Source organism: Rhea americana, unplaced genomic scaffold (genome assembly GCF_003343005.1).
Source record: "Rhea americana isolate MKP2758 unplaced genomic scaffold, rheAme1 scaffold_15, whole genome shotgun sequence".
NCBI lineage: Eukaryota > Metazoa > Chordata > Aves > Rheiformes > Rheidae > Rhea > Rhea americana.
The window spans coordinates 5,358,584-5,378,761 of record NW_028185594.1 but is presented as its reverse complement, the minus strand read 5'-3'; the positions used below and the strand labels follow the sequence as shown (position 1 = coordinate 5,378,761).

Genomic DNA, 20,178 nt, shown 5'->3' with positions numbered 1-20,178 from the left:
TAAATTTCACATCTAGATAGACACATATCACATCATGATATAATTATATAATTACACTGAAATGTACAATGCCATCACTACCTATAAACACATTAGGCAGTGTCTTCCATATGTATTCCAAACATAAATTAAATCTTGAGTTTTACAGAAACTCCAGAGAGAGTCACAGGATTGCAAARTAGGAAGTGGCTGCTTCTTATCTATGACACTTAAGTTTCTCCAACAACACATCTCTTCTATAGGCAGACACTGGTACTTACTTAACTCTGCACCTAACTTAGAGAATTTGGGTAAGACACAATGCCTTGACCCCTCATGCCTAGATGGGTTTTAATGGCTCTGCGAGTAGCATAAACAGTGCTAGGGAGCATCTGTTGCATTTTGTAAAGTTCTGAATTTGCAGCCTCCAAAACACAAATGCAAGTGCCATCAAAGAGAATGTTAGTTGGAATATGTTTTAGGGCAGAAAACCAGAGGATGCTGCTGAGACGGTTGCTGGCATGTACCACTTTTTCTCACCAGACCCTCCAGCAAAGCTAATTAGGTCTTATATTTGAAGAATCAAATCAATAGTGAAATAAGCAGATACTTTGTGTTTTCAACACAAACAAAAGTCAGGCTCTGTCCTGCTGCTTCTGTCAGTGAAGGATAGGTCAGGTAACACTGAGAATACAGGTAGCAGTATTATTACATGTAATGTTTTGGTTCTTTTCAAAAGCTATATATTAGTACTAAAAGTCAGGCAAACTATTTTTAATTTTCATACCTTAGAAGAAACAGTATAAAATATTTCTGCTAGTTAGTTTGAAATCATCTGTGCACTGAATGAAGATTTGCAGACTTTTGACATAATGTAGTAATTGTGAAAGTGAGGCTTTCACATTCACACAACTGCCAGAAGACTGTCTTCCTACAAAATAAAAGATTTGTGGAAGACAACACAAGCTAATGAAAATTAATAAAGTACTTTATTTGATTGATTTAAGCTATTACAACATTGAGCTGTAACACAGCTACCAAATATCAGACACACAGAGTTCAAGTGTCCCTGAAGTCTGGCTGGCAGACTACAGTTGATGGAACTGTAGGGCTTACTCCCATACCTGAGAAACACAGTGAAGAAAAGCTGTGAAACTTCAGCAGTCTCCCAGCCTCTAAGGGCTACCAAAAGGGAGTGCTTATAACTGTTATTTAAGGCCTCCTCCAGGATCAGAGGACATTCCTGATGTAAAAAAATACATGTATGCAAGCAAGCTTTTTAAAAATAAACAAATAACTCCACAGCCTCTTTACAGTCCTGGATATCAAGTTGGGAAGCAGATAAAACAAAATGGATCCTCTCACTCTCACCCAGAGGCAATGATTCAAGCCCATCACAATTTCTATTACCTATGTCTTCTGTGTTCTCCTTAAAAGGATATGGGTTTGGGGAAAGACTTTCAGTTCTATTACCAGAATTTAATAAGTTACCCACAATATCCCACACCTACTGCTAGTCTCCTTTCCTTGTGCAGTCAAGACAGGCACTGTAAATCTTGACTTCTTCATACGCTGGAATCCAGTCTTGTCTAATTGGTACCGAGAGTACTGGAAAGCACTCAGCCATGAAAAGTTGCATCACTAATACAAAATAAAGCTCTGACCGTCTAGTGGTTTGCACTTCCCAGGTGAACTCCTCCAGCAAAACCCTCATGTCCAGTGAGGCAATGAGCAGATGGCACAATTTTACTGAATTTTCTTGACTGTAAGGTTGGCTGCATAGATATGAAGAAGGCCTCATCTGAGCTAACAGACAAAGCAGACAAATCTAACTACAGAGCAAGAGATGCCCTGCTTACAGAAATCATTGTTCTGAACTATCTGAAGTAGCTGAACAATGACCATGAAAAAATAATTACATTTCAGTAAGCAGTCCAGCAGCTTTGGGGTTGGAGGGAGAGAGATCTGAGTATAGGTCCCTCTCCAGCAGCCCTTGAAAGCAGTTGCCATAGATGCTTTGGGAACAGAGAGACGTTATACATCTTCATCTTCTTTCTCTAAGAAGTCAGTCAAGGTACTGTCATCTACAGGAATTAATAAGTATTCCACACCATCAGGTCCCTGAGAACAGACACACATACACATTCTGTTAACACTGGTGGAAGCTGCAGCACAAGCCACTAGATAGCACTGCAACACTGACATTTGTTTGCAGTGTGGGTGGAGAGCTAGCCAGCATTCAGAAGGACTACAATGCTAAGATCAGGAATATTTCACTAGAGCAATGCTGGAAATGCACAAGCATAGGGAAGAGTCAAAGCTTCTGGTGAGCTATGCTATTCTGCTGCTACACAGTTCCTCAACACTGTTTTACCAGATTTAGTACTGGTATACTGCCTCATTATTAGCACTAGCCTGCACTCTTCAATCCTGCAAATACAGATAACTAGAGGAAGCAGACTGATACGCTCCAGAGCCTGCCACTTCTCAAGCGCTTCAGGAAGCTATGTTCCACAAAGTCCTGTAGGCTGCTAGGAAACCAAACCACACTGGACTTTTCACAGCCTCCTATTCATGCAAAGAAAGTTCACAGACTGGAGGCATAAAAGGAGCTGCCATAATAGAATTTCAGCCCTCTGCTAGTGCCCAGGTACTTCAAGCAATAAAGTCTCATGCAGAGCTGCAGACTCATGTCTCAGTGATACTTAGTAGCAAGCAAGTAGCTTTTTGTTCAAGATAGCTGCATCTCCAGAATTATCTTCTTCCTGCAACTCACCCGCTTGGTCCGGATGAGCTTGTGGTCCCTGAATTCTGTCAGCTGTGCCCTCAGTGTTAGGTCACTGTTCACGAGGAATGCCTCCCGACACTGCTGGTAGAAGTCTTGGAAAGAGAGCCCTAAAGATAGAAAAGGGTGAGGACAAGAAGTTGAAGTGGTCAGATTCTGAAGATTCACTGCTGCCTCCCAGCACTGTTCAGAGACCATCTTCTTCCACCCCTTGCACCAGGCAAGCGTTGTCTGACAAGTATTCAGTAGTATATGAGAGAACATAGATTTAGAAAAATCTCTTATATGAGATATAGAAAAACTATTGCATTTCAGTTGATCACAGATTCAAAACAAAGTTCTGAACAGCTCTTCATGCCCAGGCACTGCAGCCTTATTTCAAGGACACACAAAACTTTGTTGAGGTCTGGAGCGCTTACAGACCCTAACAGCTTTCCACATCTAAGAACGACCTCTATCTACAAATCTTGCTTTAGTTTAAACCACAATGGATACAACGACATCACTTCTCATTGCAAGCAGACAGCTAAGCTAGTATTTCAGAAATTCATGTAGAAGAGTAGATTAAAGTTCCCATCACTCTATTTGCCTAATAGAAAGTTTAATGGCACTTCAAACACACTTCTCAACATGGTGATTCTCTCTTAATTTCCAACCCCTCTATTTTACTTCCGTCTTTATGATTAAATGCTGCTCATGTCACCCACAACAGCTGTTAGAGACAGTGATTGAATAGTCTGCATGTATCCTAGAATGCAGACCAGAAAACATTTAAATAGGAGCAGCATGGGAACAGATGTTTCTGTGTTTCCCTGATCCTTTTAAGTGCTAGAGTTGTGCAAATTAAAATTCTTCCTTTATTTTAATTTTGTAACTCCACATTCCCCCACAAAGGATATCAGTCACAACTAAATATCGAAGCAGACAACAGTAAGAGAGGAATCAGCTAGTTCCTGTTAGAGGCAGATGTAGCACCACTAGAAGACAGTCTATGCCCACTGAGTCTCATTAAGCCAGTAGTTACAACACTTCCGTTGCTGGATGTAACCACTCAGCCATGAAACCTGGATAACAAAAGCTAGTGTCCAGTGTGACTGAGTTGGCAGTGATGCCACCCCAAGCAGACAAGAAAAGGTGCTTATGTACCTGGGTAAGATGGGTTGTCCTTGTTTTCCAGCTGGTACTGTGCAAGCAATCTGAATATCCCCCTAAGTGGGAGGTAGAGAGGGGAAATCAAGAGAAAAAGGCCCATTAGAAAATACTGAGTTTTCCCTCATGAAAGGACTTTGTACATGCTACTGACTCTGTAAGGCCTGCTATCCAAACTCTGCTCCTTTAAAGTAATCAATTACTTAGAACTCAGGTCACATTGTCTTTATCTGAAGAACTGTTTTCAGATGACAGTGCTTGCCTCCTGCTATGTATGTGCTTGAGAGCTAACACAGAACCAGAGTAATCCAGCAAGGACTGGAGACTCACAAGGTGCTGCTATGAAGTATAATAGTATCTTACCTGGCATTGGGAGTGAGACTGCGCAGGACGTGTGTTAAGGAGCTCAAAGCCAAAGATCCAGACTGCTGTACTAAAAGCGAGTTCTCGTAGGAGGTTTCTTCCACATAAGGACTAAATGTGGTTGTTTCATACCAAAGCCAGTTGTAGAGGCTTTGCTTTGCCTGATCCCACACTAGACAGAGAGAGGAAAGCAAAAGCAAACAGAATTGGGAGATTTAGCTTCAGGCATTAAATAAGCAATATTAAAATTTACTTGGTTCTACTGTAGGGTCTGAAGAAAGTAAATATTCTTGTGGAAATTTACAGTACATTCACCCAAGCACTTGCAGGTCAAGTCAGACAAATTTTCTGCAACAAAGCATTTGCACATCTCCTTTTTGTACTAGCTTCACTGATATGCTGTAAATCATGCCAGCATCTGCAGTGTGCAAATAGGTTAAATAACATTAAATGGGTGAGAAACCAAATAGTTCAGATGCAATAACAGATATAACATCCAATTTCCATTTCAGAAAGTCTCCAAAATCAATGACTGCTAGAAGCCTAGAGTCCATTCCTTTTTTTTAGTGTCTTTGTACACTTTTGGCTCAACAGGGCCTTTTTCTAATCATGGCTTCCAGCTGCTTCAGCCAGACACATATCACCAGGTCTACTTTATATATCAAGTGTAATACTTGTGAATCATGCTCAACAGCACCAGAGTAGAATGCAGATACTTCTCTTTTTGCTACAGAGAACATCAGGGCAAAGGGTACCCACTCAGAGGAGCATTGATGTGATCGATAGAGGCAATGAGGTAAATGCTAGGCAGAGAAGATAACTGTGCAAGGATCTGCTGACTTCTTTCTCCTCTCAACATCTGGCTGTCCAGGTTATGAATGAGGACATAGAGCTCTAAAGAGGAATCTGCAAGGTTGGAAAACGAAAAAAAAAAATAGATCAAAGGAACTGCACTGGGAGTGGTTTCCCACTCCCAGTGCAGCCTAGGACAAGTCTATTTCATCAGGTTCACCTCCATTTTCATCATTCCAATATCAAATGACTTTCCTTATACAGCTTACTGACAGGCTTTCTCTCAATTCACTGTACTGCAGCTCTCATCACAACTACTCTTCTTTCTGCAGCTCAAGCTTTTCTCTTATAATCCAATTTTCACTTGCTCAGTGCTTTACCAAGGAATTGCCCTGTCAGCTATGGCTTTTAGTCCTGAGATTCAAGTTCTATCAACTGTATTTTAGGAGAAAAGTCTAAGCACAGTTTGTTCAGCTGCTTTTGAGGTACTTGACTAGGATCCTTCAACTTCTCCTCCCACACTGAAAACACACTTTCTATTCAAGACTGGATCCAAGGTATACTGACTTCATTAGAAATTTTTCCACTGAGCCCTCAGAGGAAGCCAAAAAGACTTTTAGCATGAATAACACAAACAGTAGACATTATAAGTGCTTACTTAGCTTATTGTTGCTCTTAGTTATACCCAGGGAAGAGCTTTCTGAGCCCTGAGATAATTCTGTAAGAGTAGCCAGTTTTTTGTTTGTTGTTTTTTTTCCCCTCAGAAAGCAAATACATATTTGGCTACCAATGGAAACTGAAGGTTCCACAGACTCCCAGTCAGATCAGCTATAGTGCAGTACACATGAGACTGATTTATGTAGATTCAAGTGGAGACCATCATTAATCAGCCTTTTCCACTTACTCCCATCAGAAATACACAAAAGATAATGATGGAGAAAATGGAGTGTAAACTCTTGAACACAATCCCCCGTGCAATTAAGATTCCCAAGGCAATTTGTGTACATACACACAACACACAAGCAGTACAACCTACACACAGAGAATTCAGCAAGCATTCTGTATGGTGGTTATCGCTTAATTTTGAATCCACTTCTAACCTGCCTGTTCAACATTGCCCTCCTTTATTTCATCTTAATGTTGGAATTTTGCATATATTAAACTTAAATTACTGTTCTACTAAACCGTGTTCACTTAAGCCTTGGCCCAGCATATACTGAAATTTATGGAAAGACTCCCAGGCCAGGATTTCACAGCRCAGCTCAAAGGACTTGGCATCTGTCAGCAACTGCCATTCCAAATTGTTTGCAAGTTCTTCATCCTGTTTATTTCAGTGACATTCATCAGGTCCTCAAGCAGCCACTAAGAGCCGCTTTCCCTCATATGTCAGGAGTTTATCTATCCTGCCTTCCACCAAGAAACATCTGACTATAGAAACACTGAATATGTAAGGCACAAAGGCACTGTGTTGAATGCAAGAGATGAGCATTTTAGTTTGCTGAAGGGATAAGGAGCCTCTCTCCTGTTAGAATGCTCAAGCTCTCCTCCTTCAATTTCTAGAAAACTTCATGGGTGAAACACTGACAGGGGTAATAGCTGGGAGCACATATAAMATATATACAGGAGGAATATATGTAAGAAGCATCAGAAACTTCAAGACAACAAATACATTGGGTACAACAGACTAAGAGGTTGTAACCATCTGTATGAAAGCTGTGAGGTAAGAACACGTCCAGGCTTTCCTAACAGTAAGTTGAGTCAACCATTTTAATATACAAGGTCAGTTATTTTACCTTCTTTAAACCTTTTCATGATGAATTCAAGTTGGTCAAGGGGGCTACGGAATGTCCCAATATGCTCCAGTACTTCCTCTGTGATGGAGTTCAAAATCTGGAATAGAAAACTGCAGAGTCATCATTGTTTCTTTCAAAGGGCTCCGGCACTGATCGACCTATTGCAGAAAATCTGAAACTTAGCCTTTGACTGTCATGAGGAAGATGATCTGATTTTTACCATCAAATCTTGAAAACCATTCAACATAAGCCTAAAATTACTACCCTTCTTCAAAACATGGCATAAAATAAGACTTTAGACTGATGAGTATATATTAACACTGGAATCAAAACTTCCCGGAAAATGCATGGGCTAACTTCTTTAAACTCTTAAAAAAGATGGGAACTACTCTTCATTCAAGAGTCTGTTAGCTATAGGCTGCAGGCAGCTTTCCTTAGAATTTGTATTGAAAGACTTTTTGGGGGTACTTACAACACAGGAAGATTAGAAAAACCCACGAGCTTTCGCCACACTTACTGATCTCACAGTGATGCTGGGGAAGTATCCATTAACCACAAGGTGAACAGAATCCCGGAGCACAGAGGTACGAAACTTTTCCAGCAAATCCCGCTTTGAGCCCAGTCCATAGAGCATGATATTGAAACCCAAGCTGCAGAAAAGTGAGCAAATACATTAAATCAAAAGTGTACTGTCCCTCTTAGGTTCATGCATTCCCATTTTCATTAAGCAAAATGATCCAATTCAATCTTGCCTCTTAAAATTTCACCTTTCTAGGGAAATCTTCAACTTCAGGCTTACCTTAAACTCACTGCTGACAAAAAASGTCAGCTGCAAGGAATCAGAAATGTAGCATCCTAGCAAAAGTAGTGTTCTGGCAGGCAGGAAGCCTGCAATTTAACAAAATGTCTATGGAACAAAACGGTATTGTCCAAGAATTCTGTAAGACTGCAGATAGAGCTACATCTTCAAACAATTATGACTAGAATAATATTTGAATTTCCCCCTTCACCATGTGATTATATTGAATATTTACCATGGGTTACAGCAAATACAAGAAAAAAGCAAGTGTGTTATACACTTGTAAGGTGGGTTTCTACTCTGATCTACAGGCAAGGCTTCAAAGCAAAATGCCACTATTCKCATACTTCCTGCTTATTCTGATTGCCCCATTGAGAAAGAAGCAGAAAAACACAACAGAGTGTGGTAGCAAATCACAAACCTTTGTTTCCTTCAGAGGAGTGAAAAAGCACCATCTTGACCAGAAAGACTATCAGGCCACTCCAACAACCAGAACTGGACAAGGTGACATGTCGCTGACTTCAGTATCATCTCTGGATTTGTCCCTTTTATCCTGCCACATACATCTCTGGCTATTTTCCCAGGTCATTGAGTCACAGAGAACTCCTCCCCCAGCAAGTCTTTCAAAGTTACCATCTTTTTCATATGCTCCATCACTCCCCACAGAGCACAAATTCCTCTTTGCACTCCACTCCCTTGCAAAGCTTGCGAGGGGCTTTCTGCTCATCAACATCTGCTCCTGCCTTGAAACTTAACTTCAAAGCTGGTGCCCTGTCTTCTCTAAGGCATTTCAGAGTCTCACAGCTCTATTCTATTTCACTATTTAATTTCCTAGAAGAGTATTTTGATCCTTCCCTCTAACATACACACAAACTCAGACAAAATTTATGCTGCTAAGGTTTCCAACAGCATTAAGATTTCCATTTGCCTAGATCGTTAAGTACCATAGACACTCAAAGTCAACGCTACTGCCACATCACTGGGGACGGCTACATATTGAAGAAAACAGTGGCAGATTAACCATCATCAACCRTACTACTGTAAGCAAAACTGTTTCTACACAAACAGCACTTTTCTCATCCTTGAAGTTCTCTCTCTTGTGAATGCACTCTAGCTTGGTTTACAGAGGCACAGACAAACAAACCAGGCAGAATGCAACCTCATTTCACTTCAGGCATTCAGTTCAAGGAGTCAGTCAGATATAATCTGGTCTACAGGAAACACTGTACTAAATTAATGACACCTAACTTTAAACATGATCACTAAATTAAGGAAAAGATCATTCCTTAACTCATCCACAGAATTAYTGTTGGTATGAGGGGAAGTTTACTGGCAGTGTCTGTTTACTTGGCTTCTTCAGTGATTCTCACTGAGTACTTACTGTAACTGCAGCATCCACTTGGAAAACAGAGACTCATGCTGTTGGTTCAGCTCTTTGATTTCAGCAGCAAAGGCAAGGGGAGCTTTTTTCAAGAGGTCGCGCAGTGTTTCCTGTATTGAGAAAGAGATAATAAGACAGTTTTCAAAGTTTAGAAAGATAGGACAGATACCTGGAGTCCTCACAAATACTCTTTTAGTATACTTTCTAGCTAGGGATCAGAACGGTTTTCACTGATGGTGCACTCATGTTTCCCTGTGAAGACCCCTGTGAGAACTCTAAGCAGTTTTACTTACGAAGAAACAAAGCAAACAGTAAGCAAACTTCATATGGGAAAWAGCAGCCAGACTAGGACTAGAATCAAGATTTGTGCCAGTATTACACCATATTTTATCTCTTCCTGTTGAGCCCGGGAACACTACTCCTGAAACAACAGAGACATTCAGAGCTTTCACAGTACCAAGCACTCTACCAGGAAGACACCAAGACCACAACCCAGTCCAAAAGAGCAAGGGTTCAAATCAACATGCTTAGCAATAGTTCATATGTTTATCACTACAAGAGAATGCTCATGGACATCATCTTTGAAGAGAAATACAAATACAGGAGAAAGAAAATCATTTGCAGCCAAAAGATAAATGTAGAGAAAGTGTTACTTCAAAATCATCAAAAATCAAAGGATTAATTCAGCTTTAAGATGTACTGGAAATGTTGATATTTAAACAGCACTGCGGCATGACAGATGCAGCTTTGCTTTCTATTCCCCTGCAGAAGACAGTTTACTCTGGAAAGAATGCAAAAGGCAGCTGCAATGTTTCAAACAAACATAAAGCATTGAGAGACAGAACTGCCAAGTCTTCAGCTTCACTGATGCCAGTAGTAGATTTAATACTGAGAGCCTTAATTTTCCTCCAGAGCTGTTGTGCAAAAACTTGTTAGGAATCCAGATGTTTCTCTACGTAGTAATTCCAGACAACAGCAGACATCAGGCAACCTGTATACATACTGTCTTTCAAAACACAGAAGGGTACAAAAGAAGTAATAGACAAGAGGACACTACATGTATTTTACACTAGTTTCCTTGGTACCAGCCCCTGTGTACCTGGCTCTCTATGGTGCAACCACTGTCTTGGAACTAGCTTTGAAAGCGCCATATGGAAAAACACAGTCCAGCAAGTCAGCCATTGCAATTAGACAGTTCCTGCGTCCTAGGAACTAGAGTGGGACAAAGTGCATTTCACAAAGCAGGTGACAACATTTACAGCTGTCCCAAGCTGCATGGGGCTTTACCCAATAATTCACAGATGAAAAGGGATATCTCCAYCTCCCATACACATATTCACCTAATACAATCAAGATAGCTTGTAATCCACCTGCCCATTTCATTTATAAAGATGGTGATTTGTTGTTAATTTTAAATGCAGGGCTCTACAACTCTGTTTCTCCCTCTTTTCCTCCAAAAGACAGCTTTAACAAGCCTGTTTTGACAATTGCAGCTTTCAGCTAYCTACTCTAGCAGTGCTTTGTCTCTGCATTTTCCCTACTGTCTCAGGCACTAACAACTGGGCAACAGCCCACTCTCATTGTCCTTGCTCAGGGGTGGCAGTAGGAAACATGATGCTTAAAATATCCCCCACTCCCTGCCTAACCCAGAGTTACCAACAAAAATGTCTTCAGCAAAGATAAACTGAAAATAGCAACATCGGGAAGTTTCAGAGGGGGAAACCTATATCCATGAAACCAAAAGCTCTGACAGTAGTTTGGTTCACCATGAAGCGTACCTGATTTAGCCTTCTTCTCTGCAGTTTCTGCAGGGTTCGGTCCGAGGTGAGCACTTTGGAACTACTGTGCGCTTCAAAGTATTCCTCCACCAGGTTGCTCTGCAAAAGTGACAGCAAGGTCAGCCACTCTCCCCTGTACCTCTGTACTCAGAAGCACATCTAAAGACGACAAATAAGAGATACAGAATAAGGCTGAATAGAAAGCCAGAAGTTATTTGCAAAAACGGCTTCTATAGTAACCTTCTGCCAAAGCCAACCCAGTCAGATGGTTCTCTGCTGGAGAGAAGAGGGAAGAGTTTCCAAGAGAACAGAATAAGGCTACAGTTCTAGAGGGTGTGGGGATCCCTCACACTGAAGGAAGTCTGACACAAAAGTAAACATTGAAACAGAAGGTAAGGTGTAGTTCTTCTGGTGCAGTAAGAGTCAATTTCTTCATCATTCATCAGTACAATGACTCCTGCCTCACAGACATCTTAGAGCTTCTCCTGCAGCTGCTGAAGATACAGACTGCGTTAGCTCACAGGCTCACACGCTGTGAGGGTACAAAGAGGATTGCTTGGAAGCACAGCAAAAGCTAATCCAGCTGGTCTGGTTTGAAACAAGTCTGGTAGTTCTTCCTCATATTTAGGCCTGGCCACTGACACCTTACTATCACTATGTGTCCCTTCACTCTTGCTAGCTCAGAAGTGCAATTTCTGCACACTCACCATCTTGTCATCCTTCATTTTTTTGGATAAGGTTTTTTTGAGAAGAGGTGTAGATGCAGTCTTAGTTTTTGCAGGGGTTTTTCGGCCTGATACAACAGTGTTCGCTTCTTTCTGTTCCTCCTCTTCCTCCTCCTCCTCCTCCTCCGAGCAGGAAGCAGAATATTCACTTTCACTTTCTAAATGAGTGTCTGGAGCTAGAGAACAAATTTAAGATTAAGAGCTACCAATGACTTCTTACCCAGAACACATTTTGCACARTCCCTCCCTCCCACATATGTTTTCTAGAGGTTTTCCAAGCATATGATTCTTAAACCTATTTAAGAGAAAAGACAATACTTAGGCAGACTGCAAACACACATAGCCATTTCTTTCCCGTTTTTGAATTCAAATTCTTGCTTAGTAAAGCTCTGCCCATTGATACCAACTGAGAAATACAATTCTACCCTGAAAAGTGACTAATAAAGGACCACAAAATTCCTTGTTTTTCCTAGTACGTCTACAACAGTTTTCCAAAATGCCAGTCCTGCAAGCTGTATGCTGTCTGTGTCACACACTGAGAAAAGGTTTTGTAAAAGATCTCTGTTAATGCTGATTGAAGAGCATAGACAAAATCCGGCTCAATCTTGCTCTCACAACACAAAATAAGAAATAGAACATGAAATATCAGACACAGAACTCCCCTCTACATTAATTCTGAACACATATAGCCAGTCAGTCTTCGGAAATAATTTACCAAGAATATCACAGCCATCAGTAAAAAGTTTTAAAACTTGACTGGGTTCAAGTAATTGTGCCGATCCATCTTAACTCTATAGCCTTCACTCCTAGACTGCAGCTTGAAGAAGAGTACAGACCCTAAAGGCTAAGGGCTATACTACACTGAAGTGTCAACATATGTCAAATTATTCACAGTTTTGCCTCTTCTGATCATGTCACTGAAGTTTAGTAATCCAGTCCTTCTACCACCTCCACCCCTTTCCTAAACAGTAACTTTTGCAGGGGAAAAAGTCTACATATCTTGAGCAATGAGCCAGTAAAAATAAACTTCCTTAGGGACATTTCTATAGTTTCTGTAGGATGAAGAAATCAGAGTCAAGCAGAAGCTTACAAGGAGGAGAAACACTTTTCTCTGAACACAACTCACCAGTGACAGCGGGAGTTGACTACCAAGATAGATCTTTACCTGCTAGCCTCCTCCTGAGTCTGTAAGGTGTGGTGGACACAAATTCATTCTTTTTACTCTGTAACAGAAAAAATTCCCATGTGTTAGCAAAAAGTCAACATGCCTCCCAAAAGCAGCCCTGTGCCAAGCAAAGGGTAGAAACAGATTTCAATTTCAATCTATTTCAGCCCACAGAACCTGAGAGCAGCAGCAATAAGTCAGGAGAATTATTTTTTGTCATCTATAACTATGGGGGCAGAAGCAGGTTGCAAAAAGGGCTTCATCCTTTCAACTAAAAGCCCTGAGCAAGAGGGTGAAAAACTGCTTAATTTCCCACCAAGCTGCTGATTCCTCGGGATGTGTCAAATCAAAGCAATGACAAACTAGAGAGAAGGACCTGGGRGTGCTGGTGGATGACAAGTTGACTATCAGCCAGCAATGTGCCCTTGTAGCCAGGAAGGGGTCAATGGTATCCTAGGCTGGCTGCATGAGGAAGAGTGTTGCCAGCAGGTCGAGGGAGGTGATCCTGCCCCTCTACTCAGCCCTGGTGGAGCCTCATCTTGAGTACTGCATCCAGTTCCGGGCTCCCCAGCACGAGAGAGACATGGAGCTACTGGAAAGAGTCCAGTGTAGGGTTAGAAGGATGATCAGAGGGCTGCAGCATCTGCCCTATGAGGAATAGCTACAAGAGCTGGGCCTCTTTAGCCTGGAGAAGAGAAGACTGAGGGGGGATCTTATCAATGTSTATAAGTACCTGAAGGGAGGGTGTCARGSGGAYRGGGMYAAACTCTTTTCAGTTGTCCCGTGTGACAGGACAAGAGGCAATGCGCAAAAACTGAACCACAGAAGTTGCACCTGAATGTGAGGGGGGAATTTCTTCACTGTGAGAGTGACAGAGCCCTGGAACAAGTTGCACAGAGAGGTTGTGGAGTCTCCTTCTCTGGAGATATTCAAAACCCTGGATGCAACCCTGTCTAATATGCTCTAGGTGACCCTGCTTGAGCAGGGAGGTTGGACTAGATGCTTTCCAGAGGTCCCTTCCAACCTTACCCGTTCTGCGATTCTATGATCTATATAACATAGTCTATCCAAAGTCACTTGGAGGTCCAGTATAAAAACAACTACCAAAATGACAGCAGATCATTGGAAATACTAAGCCCAGAATGAGCAGAGAAAAATGAACCTGAGTTGCCTGAGCTCACTAAGACATAGCGTCATGTCTTCATTATACATGTAAAGCGCTGTCTGACCCAGATACCAGATCATGTTTGCAATAATTAATCTAAATAATAAACAGATAATCTAAATAATCTTCCTTAATCCTGTCTCATCAAGAGACAAATATGGCACTCCAAAACAGTATGTCTTATGCRTCTTTCTCACACTAGAGCCTCACACTGGAGAAACTTTGCACATGCTTCTACTATGATGCTACACTACTTTAGAAAGCCAACTGTTTCACAGCACTTTGTTCATAGCCACCACAACTAGCAGGTCTGAGCTGTACCTCTCTGCACTCTGTACCATCTCTAAAGAAGATATCAACCTGTAGAATCTCTCCTCAGGTATCACTTTTTTTTTTTTTTTTTTTTTAATAAATAAACCAATGCTAAAGTAAGAAACTGAATAGCACCACAGTTGTTGAATTTCTGTTATAACAGCACTGCTCTCCTTAAGATTAAGGCTGTTTCTTCCTCTTACGAGAAACTGGAAACTGAGTTTAACTGCATATTAAAGGACTCGTAAATACTTCTCATTTTGATAGCTAATTAGGCTTTCAAACCTGTTGATTTGCATATTCACTCTAAATCTCGTAACTCTACTGGATGGTAGCTCTGGGGGGTGGCTCGGTTGAATTTCTCCCTGCCTGCCTGGATTAAGAGAGACATCTGTACTGTGGGTGAGGCTCTTCAAGGTCCTTCCTCTCTAGTACAGTAATAACTAGTGAGTTCAAGTTTTGAAAGTGGAGAAAAGAAAAACAAGAAAGGAGTCACTCACCTTCTGCTGCACTTTGTTTGAATTCAAATGTTCTGCAAGACAAGAAACAGCGTTGTTCAGAGTATCATGTATTTTCAGCAGTGGCACAGGATGCTCCACTAGGAAAATGGGCAGCCACTATCCAAAGACACACTGCTTCAGAATATCAGCTCCCTAACCGATTAGTCCTATGGCACAAGCTCTTACCTTCCCACACATAAGCAAGGCAACAATGAATAGTCAATGCTATCACCATGGAAAACAGGTTTGGTTCTAGTCACAACTCTGTGGGAGGCTACCAGCAGGAGGGAAGATGCTGAAAAAAGACCTAAATGTTCTTCTGTCCATGAGCACATCAGACTCCATTTCTAAGCACAAGGTAAGTTACTCTTGATAAGGTTGATCTGCACTGACTTCTTCCACCTGTATTTCTCCTTACAGCAGTGAGTACTTGAATACTACACAATAAAGTACAAAGTTACACACGAACACCCACATAATCTTACCAATCTGATGCTCACTCAAGAGCCCAGCTCATAACTCTCTCAAGTGCAAGCATTTGGGTTGAACATACAGGAAATCAGTCAAGTGACGCAACAAAAGACGAGACAGAAGTTCCTGTTTTTCTCTAGGCTGGCAGAGCATAGTGAAAGACAGCTAGGTGAACCAGAAGTCATGCACACCAAACAATTTACTACAAAGTTACACTGACTAGAACACACAGGCATTACAGAAGCTGGCACCCTAGCACCTGCTCCGCCACCCAAGCAGGAAGATAACCCTTAGCCATTCAGCTTCAGTTCCCCAAAGCTTCAGAGGACTTACTGCTGCTTTGAGGGGATTTGACAGTCTTCTCAGGGCACTCAGTGCGATCAGGAGCCACACTCTGTCCTGGTGTCCGGGCTAATTCAGAGGCTGTAAAAAATGAGGTGAAGGGAAAGAGGTTCCATGCATCAGGGACAAAACCCCCAGCTCTAGCTAGTCGGCCATGGAGTCTTATACCCGAAACAGGGGTTATCTGTTTGGGAATACCCAAATATTCATTTCCCAGCTAGTTCAGATACTGCACCAGATACTTCCATTTTTTTTCTAACCCTAAAGATGAATATCTTACTTGAAAAAGATGCTCAGAAACCAAACGCTTCAATTCATTCCTTCCACAGGCAGTGGTGGCAGAAAAGCTTTGCTTCTGTGGGTTCCATCCGTCTTCAAATTACAGCAATCTTTGGTAACACCCACTCAGTTCCTTATAACTATGCAACTGGACACCGTGGAGCAGCAGATACAGCAAACACACTAATCCCTTAGAAGCTGGGCTCTCATAATCAATTCACCTTTTTCTATTGCGTATCAGCACAAGCTGAAGTTGAAACACTGATCTGAATATGAAAGGCCTAATACCAGTTCCTCAAGAAAACTACTCTCTCCACTTCTCTGATGAGTTGCAATCTGTTATCTTCCTATCTATCAGTTTCCATATCATTTATCCATCTCCAAACCCCATCGTCTCTTTAGCCATCTCCAAGCCCCAATCACAGCCTTCCAGACTGCAGCTCAGTTGTGGGATGTCTTCTGAAAGGGGAGTGCACTGACTCACAACCACTTGCTAGGAAGGTTCATCATTATGGTACAGATAAGGATAAGGACCTTTGATCAGCAGTTGTCAAACTGAGTCATTGGTCTGGCAAGGAGCACCAGGGAAACATACCCTGGTGGAGAAGGGCATAAGAAACAAACCTCCCTAGAAACAGCAGAAATACAGAGAAGTGAAGAGGTATGGAAACCACAGTTTCTTTACAGTTATAAGGAGGAATAATCCCTCTTCTCTGGATCATCTTCTGTAGGCTGCATCAAGTTCAAGTGGTGCTGGGCAGAGACTCTTCAGGCGAGGAGAAATGYTGTGGTAACAGGGCCTGAGCATCTTGTGTTAACCTGAGCAGCCCACCCTCTCTAGCAGTGCCACTTTCTGCTTTATTCTCCCAAGCTCCCAGTTAGCCTAGCAAACACACCCCCAGACAGTCTGGGAACAAGAAATCTCTTTCCACAAGCGGTTAAAACTGCCTCTTTTTCCAACTCTGTCTTTGCCTGATAATGAGCTATTCTCATTTCCTTCTAAAGTTACACAAACAAATCCTCTACCATCCTTTGGCAAACGCACACAGACTCTTCTACCAGCATTAAGAAATTACTACCTTTTCTTGTTTCCTGCTTTTAGACAAATATGCTGGCTATCCTCTCAGCACAGCCTCTACTTCCTTCTGGCTTCATCTTTTGCTTCCCCCCACCACACAGAGCACCCAAACTTAAAWCCTTCAGAACAATTCACACCACCTCTTTTCTCTTCAAATAATCCCATTATACAAAGAAACTTCTATTCTATAAACATTCAGATTTGTCTTCCATTAAACAGGATTCAACCCACAATAAAACAAAGCAAACTGGAAAAGGAAGACTAAAAAAACCAACAAATAAAAAAGACAAGTTTTGCAGTCTTTCATCAGATCACATTCCCTTTTGAATTAAAGGAAGACTGAAAAAGTTACATGTTTCTGAAAGCATTRCAGGGGCTAGATCTTCAACACAATTTGCTAGGAGGGTAAAGTTCGGCACTGTTAAACTTCTTAGCAGCTATTCAGTTTCTACTCTATCAGCAGGTCTCCTCTGTGCTTAGGTCACTAATAATTTTCTTGTTCACTTTTATTTTGCCCTGTGTAACACATAGATCTGTTCCAGTATTGCATAGCTATACTCTTTATTTTGCTGCTAAATTTAAGATTTCTTTCAGCACAAGTTTCTCACAGGGCTTTCTATACTGCTAAAAAAGATACTGTTAACGATGCACTGATTAAGTCACAACAGTTTTTTACTTCCAAAACAAAGAACCTTTCATGCAGCAGTCAAGCTTCTGGAYAGAACTGCTCCAGTCCGTAAGGCAGGCATACCCATCTCACTAACACCACGAACATGGAATAACTCCTTCTGCGTACGTAAATTAATGGTTCTGTTCAAATTGATACCTAATGTTTTTCAATATTTACTAGGAGTTGTAAGCCACTTTTTTGTTAATGTTTTTATCTGCATACATGTTCACAGAAGCAAGGTGAGGAGCCCTTACTATACAGAAAATAAGACCAGGACCCCCCAGATCAAACTGTTTAAGCAACGCAAGGACAAAATAACACCAGTTTGCATTCTAACCTCCAACACGACTTTATGTCCTAACCCTGGATTTTTGTTTCCGGGCAAGACTGATCTGGAGCCAAACAGAAGCTACTGAAATAGCCCAAACATATCTTCTGAATGCGCTGATGTGACAGAACACGTTAACAAGGGTACTCAAGAAAACAGCAGCCAGAGCAATAGTAAATGAAGAAATAAGAAAACATACCCAGCTCTGCCATTTTGCCGGAGCGTTTTGGAGTCTGGAATGAGTAAACTTCACCACCACCTACACCTGAGCCATTTCCCAYTGTATCTGTGAAAACAAAAGTTACTTGTAGCTACTTAAGAAGCACTGGTATTTTCCCAGCCCAAGGGAAATGGAATACTTTACTATTGGGCTTAAAGGACTCTTTATGTAATAGATATTACAAAATACATACAATTAAAAATCTTAGAAGCATCGTCATCTCCTCTACTTCCTACCAGAAGCACAGCCAGGCCTGGCCAGCCCTCAGCACCTCCTTCCTTCCCCCCATCAACAGCACTTTCATAAACATTGCACAGCTTGGACACTGTGAGAATCTCCTGAAGTCACAGCTGTGTTAGSTTCCTCCCTGCCAATACCTTGGGCACATATTCCAAGAACAGCAACGTAAGACTTCTCTTCCAGGATCTCCTGAGCTTCATCATCTGAGATGTTTTCAAGTGTTTTCACAAATTTTTTCGCATTGACTGTCAGTTGAGTCTTATCCTTCCGAACTTTAATACCTAGAATGACAATCAGAAGTTATTACCACCTGCTATTACATTATTTCTGTTGTAATAGCATGCAGCTCAACATTTAGAGACCAAGATCCTGTTGTGCTAAGCACAATAAACACAAAATAGAAAACACATTCTGCTACAAGAACATCTATAACTCGTCTGTGTCACAGTGGTCAGCTGACTCTAGGGCCATTACTCCCTCCTGTAACTGCCCCAACCCTAGCACAGCAAAAACTGGCTGACCACAATGGTCAGCTCCTCATTTCAATACATGCCAGCCTCCCCAGTTTGGTACAAAAAAATGACAATGATTCACACATATACAGGTCAAATTGTGGGCAAAAGGGACAGCATTTGATTTCCTGAGTCTTCCTTAAGAAAGTGGGACAGGTCAAAAAAWTCTGGCCTAGAGGCTGCCAGTAAACTCAGAGAAGAACTGTGTTTGGAACAGACCTCAGGCGGCCACCCAGTCTGACCCTGTGCTCAAAGCAGGGCCAACAGCCAACTCAGATCAGGGTGCCATGGGTCTTGCACCACCACCAAGTTTCGAGCAACTCTGCAGCTGGAGGTTCCACTCCTTAAAAGCAATGAAAACTGCAGCAAYGCTTTTCTGTAGCAGCCACTTTGAGCCTCACTGGGAGCTGACTCGGTGTGCGTGAGTGTATTTTTAGCTCTTCAGGGCTGCTCGTCTCCTCCTCCCGCAGGCCGTTATACACACGCGTTTCCGCTTAAGAACCCGGCATCAAGACACTCGACACTACCTCCAGCTGAGGGCACCTACCACGGCGGAGCGGTCACCCCTCCGCTGTGCCGGGGGGAGGGAGGAGCAGAAAAACCCGCCGAGGCAGAAGAGAGCTCAACCGCCCCAGGCGCTGCAGGAGGCCCGCGCTGCTTSCACCCCCTCAGGGGAGGTGCGAGCCGCGCTGCCCCAAGCCGGCGGTACCTGCGTCGTCAGCGATGTGCTTCAGGACGTCCTCGTCGGGCACGAATCTCACCTCCAGGGCGGCGCTGCCCCTCCCCGCTGGCTGGCTCATGGCGGGCCCCGGCAAGCACCCCCGTCAGCCCGGTCCTGCTCCCCGCCAGGGGGCGGCGCCAACCGCCGTAACCGCCGCCCCGCTCACCGCGAGCCCCACAGCACAGGAAGCGGGCTCACGTGCCGCACACGGCCGACTCCACCGCCCACCCCGCCGGCGCGCGGGGCGGGGCGGGCGCGACGCTACGCCAGTGAGCGCCGCCGCCGGGCCTTGACTGACCTGCGGCTCGGCCAATCCGCGACCCCTCCCCCTGCGCCCCGCCGGCGGGAGGGACGACGACAGGGTGGGAGTTCCGCTGCCCGCCAGAGGGAGCTCGCGCCCGCCGCGCGCCCGGCGTTGCCATGGCGACGCAGTGCCGCTGCCGTTAGCGCCGCCCGGCCGCAGCCCGGGAGCTCTCGCCCTCGTTGGTCACTTCTTGTCCTAGGTTACAAAAATCCCTCCAAATACAGCAAACGTGAAGAACCCCCCTGAGACAAAGTGAATGCAAGTCTAAAGTGCGAGACAGCGACCGTTCGCAGCCTCCCCCCTCACTTGCTACTTGTGTTACACGCC

General features: G+C 43.0%; 1 protein-coding gene across 1 annotated transcript; it reads right to left on the bottom strand.

The window, feature by feature from the left end:
• Positions 1–949: 949 nt before the first annotated feature.
• Positions 950–19,771, bottom strand: ORC2 (origin recognition complex subunit 2). Its single transcript, XM_085299443.1, has 16 exons — positions 19,536–19,771; positions 18,452–18,595; positions 18,054–18,140; positions 15,491–15,580; positions 14,687–14,718; positions 12,710–12,767; positions 11,527–11,720; positions 10,820–10,918; positions 9,042–9,151; positions 7,379–7,511; positions 6,862–6,958; positions 5,036–5,182; positions 4,277–4,448; positions 3,911–3,972; positions 2,756–2,874; positions 950–2,100 (listed from the first exon to the last, which is right to left on the bottom strand). The coding sequence occupies exons 1-16, from the start codon at positions 19,624–19,626 to the stop codon at positions 2,014–2,016; spliced, it is 1,722 nt and encodes a 573-aa protein (XP_085155569.1). The 5' UTR covers positions 19,627–19,771; the 3' UTR covers positions 950–2,013.
• Positions 19,772–20,178: the final 407 nt, after the last annotated feature.